Genomic DNA, 6402 nt, shown 5'->3' on the forward strand with positions numbered 1-6402 from the left:
TTAGTTCATATGAATTTTTTTTATTATTTACTGTTCTTTATGTTTAATATGTAAAGTGTCTTTTTTATTTTTATTTGACTTTGTTCTTTCTTATTTTTTACTTATTTTTATCATTGACTTTTTTTTATATTGTTTTTTTCAGTGTTCTAATCCCCAGGTATGTTATTACTTTTTTTTATGGTATTCTTATTATTTCTTGTTCATATAAATTCTATTTTTTTCTCTTTTATGCACTGTGTTTATATCTTATACGAAGTTTATTTTATTTTTATTATTTGATATAGTTCATATGAATTTTTTTATCTTTTATTATATTTCTTTTATTCATATGATATATATTGTTGGTTTTATAAATAGGTTAATTGATTCAATTAAAAAGATAAATTAAATAAAAAATTATTCATAAGTATTAATAAAATTATGAATGTTGGATGCCAAAAAAAGTCTTATAAAAATAAAATTATTGAGAGTACGGTATAAAAATAATATTAAATTAACATTCTCACGTTATTACCTGAAATTTAAAAAAAGTTAATATTTGACTAAATATTCTTTTATATATATATTTAATGAAAAAACTGGAAAACAATATGATAAGATTCAATTAAAAAATAAGTGAGACAATCTTAAGAAGGAATGGTCAGCATGGTAAAGTTTTTTGACAAAGAAACGGGTTTAGGATGGGATTATACTAAACATACCGTTGATGCACCAAATGAATGGTGGGAGAGAAAACAATTGGTATGTAGTAACTTATTATTAAAGCAAAAATTTTAACTTTAATTTTGGTAATAAGTCTTGTGTTGATTAGTTGTACACATGTAGGAAAATCCCTTATATAGAAAATTCAGAAATAAAGGACTTCCTTTTAAAGATGAGTTAACTATATTATTTAAAGATGTTATGGCCGATGGCAAATTTGCTTGGGCTCTCTCATCTGAGATGTTACCTAGTGGCATAGAAGAATATGGTGATGGATATCGACCATACTTTGAGGAAGGTCATGTTGATATAGAAGAAGGTATAGGTGCTACTGTGGGAGTTAATTCTGAATTTCAACACGTAAATCTTAGCTCTTCTCAAGAAAATAATAGTCAAAAGAGTACGGAAAAAAGAAAGAGAGATGTGGTTTGTGAAACAACAAAACAGAAGAAAAATTTTAAAGTCGCTGCCTCAAAGCAAATTGCGGATGCAATAAGTAGAATTGCCTCTGCATCTGAATCACGCTCAACTACTGTGTCCACTTTTCTAGTACCCGGTGCATCTATTGGGGAAATAATGGCTGAGATTCAAAAGATGAAAATGATCACTAGTGATCCCAATTTTTATAGTCGTTGTTGTCAATTAATGATGTTTAAACCTGCTAGAGAAATGTTTGTATCCTTAAAAGAATATGAGCAAAGATTGTTGGATTGGCTCAAACATGCAGCATATAATCTACTACCATTCATGCAAAATTAATATTTTTTTTTTGTGATTTTCATGCAAAACTAGTTAAGTTATTATTATACTCCATTTTAATTTGTCCATGAATATTTTGTTATGCTAGGATAAGACAATAAAAAAATTTGTGTGTTGCTTATTTAGTTATTTATCATTTTATATAATATTTGTGGTATTTAATTATTGTTCTTATTATATATAATTTATTTTTTTGCTTGGTATTGATAAGAATTTATTTATATTCTTATGTAGGACTTAATTTTTGTTAATTAATTTGGAATGAACATGGAGTATTTATTTGAAGAGTATGAAAAGGAACAACATGAAAAATCAAAATTACTTTCCATTATAGAAGAAGAAACAGATGAAATTGAAAATATTTCTGCATTAATTGGTCAATATGCAGTCAATTATCTGTGCAAAAAATCATGTAGAACTAGTGAACAAACAGGTTATTTATGGGTGCAAGAAATTTTATGTGACCATGGCATTCGTTGTTATGAAATGTTTCGGATGGAAAAACATGTTTTTTTTTCAATTTTGTGATGAACTAGTTGAACAAGGATTAAAATGTACAAGACAAATGGGAGTTCAGGAAATGGTTGCAATGTTCTTAAATACGGTTGGTCATGGAGTGGGTAATAGGATGATACAAGAAAGGTTTCAACATTCTGGAGAAACAGTAAGTAGACATTTTCACGAGGTATTGGTTGCTTGCTTGAGATTATCTATTAAATATATTAAGTCATCGGATCCTAAGTTTCAGAATGTTCATAGCAAAATAAAAAATGACCAACGATATTGGCCATTTTTTAAAAATGCTATAGGAGCAATTGATGGTACTCATATCCCATGTGTGGTTAGCCCAAGTGATCAACCCAAATTTATTGGAAGAAAAGGATATCCAACACAAAATATAATTGCTGAATGTGATTGGGACATGTGCTTTATTTTTGCTTTACCCTGGATGGGAAGGCACTGCGCATGATGCTCGTATATTTGATAATGCTATTACAACTCCTACCATGAATTTTTCGCATCCTCCTCCAAGGTTAATTTTTATCATTTTCTTACAAATAAACTATATTTACTTGGTTATCATGTAACTATTTTTTTTTTTCATTAGGTAAATATTATTTGGTAGATGCCGGTTATCCAACACCAAAAGAATATATTGGTCCATATAAATGTGAGCGCTATCATCTTGCAGATTTTAGGCGTTCTTCTGGATTTACAAATCATAATGAAGTATTTAATTATTATCACTCAAGCTTAAGATGCACAATAGAAAGGACTTTTAGAGTGTGGAAAAATAGATTTGCTATCTTGCAACACATGCCCAAGTTCAAAATTGAAACTCAAGTGCAGATAGTGTGTGCAACAATGGCTATTCATAATTTTATTAGAAGACATTCTGAAACAGATACCGAGTTTAATCAATATGAACATGCAAACATTCTTGATGGAGAAGATAATAGTTATGTTGGTGAAAGCTCAGATCAAACTCTAACCATTAGCTCTTCTGCAGAAATGGACCGTGTTCGAGATTTGATTAGGGATCAAATTATTAATCACATGCAGTAGAAATAATAGTGTTCTTATGTACTAATTTTGTATAAGATATTATCTTTTATGTATTTCATTAGTATTTTATCTTTTAATTTAATATTTATTAGTATTTTTATGTATTAAAATATATTTTGTCAATTTTTATATGTTACTTTAATTTAGTAAGTAAATATTAATTTTATTATAAAATTAATTAATAAGATTTATTCAAATATCTAAAGTAAAATAATAGAATAATATAAAAAATTATTTTAATTGATGTCTCTTTTAGTAATTTTTCATCTAAAAGTGATTTTGAGTAGTATAATCTAAACAACATTTACTTTACTATAATCCATTTTGACATAAAAATTGCCAAACATAAATCACGTTAACACAAATTTATTTTTCATCAAAATCAAATTTGTAAAATCAATTCTATGCAAATGAAATCCAAACACACTTATTCTCAACAGCTACCCTAATATATATGATGAGTATGTAAGGCGTAAAAAGATTGGCCCTATGACTCAATTAAAAAGTTGTTATAGGAGTAGAATTTATTATAAATAGAGTAGTGATAGAATTAAAAAACACAAATTTTATTTTTTAGTTTTTTACGGCATTTTTTAATTTGGGGTGTTAAGAACTAATTCGTTATAGATTAGAACTCCATTTAAAAATTTATTATTGGTTAATAGGTTACTTCATACACATGACAAAATTTAAAATTTTGACATTTATTTAAATAAATTAATAAATTAATTACTAGACCAACCCAATTTAATTCAAAAAGTATAAAATTAGTAATTCATATATTCTTTTTGAAAATTTTCATTAATAGAATTATCTTTTCCTTTTATCTATCCCCCTTAACTCTTCATTCCTTAATTTTCTCTTATTATTCTTTATTTATCTCTAATACTATTAATTTCTCTCTACTCTAAATTCTTCCTCCTTATTCATATAGAAATGAGGAGCTCAACCTATCTGTGCAGCATTTAGCATGATATTTTACCAATTAATATAAAAAAGTTAAAGAAAACTTTAATATATAAATTTTTATATTTTATATTATAATTTTAATATACACGTGATATAGTCAGATTAATAATATAAGAAGTTAACCAGTAAACTAGAGCTTGGATGTTGGTCTTGGTCAGATTTTGATAATATCCTGCAACGCTGAGTAGAGTCATGTTATATGCCAAAGTCTTGTTGCATCTCAAGAACTCTCCCTTAGTTCCCTATTTACATCCCAATATTAATGGAATTAATTCTCAGTCAACTCATTATTAATTATATTAAAATTATATACATCCATCAAGATAGCTTTTTTAATAACCTGTACAATAGTAAGAGAAAAAAACTTTTCATTTACGATTTTTTTTTCTTGTATATGAAAATAAAAGTAGTGATATATTTTAATATTGTAATTTTTGATATTTTTTAAAAGTATGAAAGATACACAAATCGAAAGATTCGATTTCTGTACTTCAAATCTTTTAATTTTTTTTAATAGAAATCTCTCGGTCCGATTTTTGTACTCTCACAAATCTCTCGGTCCGATTCCACAAATTCCTCAGTTCGATTTCTGTATCTCACAAATCAGACGGTTCGATTTCTGTGCTTCTCACAAATTGGATGATCCGATTTTTGTTTATCTAATTAAACGGTTTCACATTTGAGAATGCACCCCTATCAATCCACATTATTAATTGAATATTTTTTTACAAATTAAAAATAATATAAAAATTTAATTAAAAAATATATATAAAAATCTAATTGTAAATTTAATAAAACTATAGAACGAACAAAATAATTAAACTAAAATACAATAATATCTCGAACTAATTATCCTATCAAATTATTCAAAGTATGTAGCATTATTACCTCTCTAATATACAAGGCTTTCCTCACACTTTTATCATTTGCCCATGTGTTCACAAGAATGTGATCATAACTCTAAAATAGACAGTTAGCATAATCAAGTTAGGTCAAATGTTAATTTTCTCTTAATAAAAACAACAAGAAAAAGTATTTTTATTAAACTACATGAATTATATATGTCGCATGACATTTCTGTATTCCAATATAAATGGATGATGAGAATGAATTTAGGAATATAGATATACATATATCAGGCATTCATTTAAAAAATAAAATAAAATAAATGGAAGTGTTCTTTTTAAAATTTTGAATTAATTAAACATTCTAGGGGAGCAAAATGTTCTTTTTATAAAGTTCTATAAATTTAAGAATATTTGATTGAAATGAAGGAATTGTTTTAGAGGATTTATTATTTCTATCAACATGAGCTCATTAATATTAATATCTCATACTCTTTCCAAAAGTAGCATTTAAATAGTAAATAACTATCTCTTTAGTCCTTATTATTATATTAACCTACATATATATAAATAGGTGAAAACTCATATACAGTCGACTTTACGTGAAGTTGATAGTTGAGAGCTGTTAGATGAAAATTTAATCAAATCAGTCAAATTATCTAACAGCTCTTAACTATCAACTTCACGTGAAGTCGACTGCACCTGAGTTTTTACTATATAAATAAGTTGATATGTAAAGATAAATAAAGTGAATGTACTTAACTCTACACCAAAATTCTGAACCATGTTGAAGTGAGGATTGTAAAATTCCATGATTCACAGCAGGTGTCGTTTCACAGAAAGGTTCCAAAATTTGTTGTGGATTTATGTAACGAACTAACTGCAAATCCATAAGCTACATGATTATTTTAATTATATCTTATGTACTAGGACTTAATATTAATTGCGAGACCCAAAAACTTACATATAGATAAAGTGGTAAACAATACTTTTCTATCAATAAAGTTTTTGAAATATTTCAAGGTGGAAATTCAGATGCAGTTGATTTCATGTGAAGTTGGTAGATGAGAGCCGTTAGATAATTTGATTGATTTGACTAAATTTTCAGCTAACAACTTTCAACTACCAACTTCACGTGAAGCCGTTAGCTGAGAGCCTGAGAGCCGTTAGATAATTTGATTGATTTGACTAAATTTTTATCTAACGGCTCTCAACTACCATCTTCACGTGAAGTCGACTGTACCTGAATTTCCACCGTATTTCAAATAGATCATGATAGAGTTAGAGTAATTCTTAAGAGAGACTAATATAAAAATATAATTCTAAAAAAAATATAAGAGAGGATAATATAAAAAGTAATGATCTTTATACATAAATTTTTTTAATTTGAAGGGGTCATTGTTCCGCTATTTTAACCTTAATTCTGTCCTAAAATAGACTAATAAATTAGATATTATTTGTAAAATTTAGATCGGATACAGATTAAATATACAAGTTGCATGGATAATTTTTTCTTTTACACTCTTAATATAAAAAACAAAATTGAATTAAATAAAATATT

The 6402-nt window shown here is 26.6% G+C and overlaps 1 protein-coding gene across 2 annotated transcripts in view; it reads right to left on the reverse strand.

The window, feature by feature from the left end:
• The window catches only part of LOC107638340 (serine carboxypeptidase-like 13), a 79760-nt gene that overhangs the window by 5762 nt on the left and 67596 nt on the right, over positions 1-6402 (reverse strand). Inside the window, exon 13 of one of the 2 annotated variants that reach the window (XM_021120345.1) lies at positions 2722-2965. The exons of the other annotated variant lie outside the window; for it this stretch is intronic. Coding sequence (XP_020976004.1) covers positions 2950-2965 — 16 coding nt within the window. The 3' untranslated portion in view covers positions 2722-2949. Of the gene's footprint in view, positions 1-2721; positions 2966-6402 lie in introns of those variants that run through there. 2 annotated transcript variants of the gene reach the window in all.

The sequence above is a fragment of the Arachis ipaensis genome, chromosome B04 (genome assembly GCF_000816755.2).
Source record: "Arachis ipaensis cultivar K30076 chromosome B04, Araip1.1, whole genome shotgun sequence".
NCBI classification, from domain to species: Eukaryota; Viridiplantae; Streptophyta; class Magnoliopsida; order Fabales; family Fabaceae; genus Arachis; species Arachis ipaensis.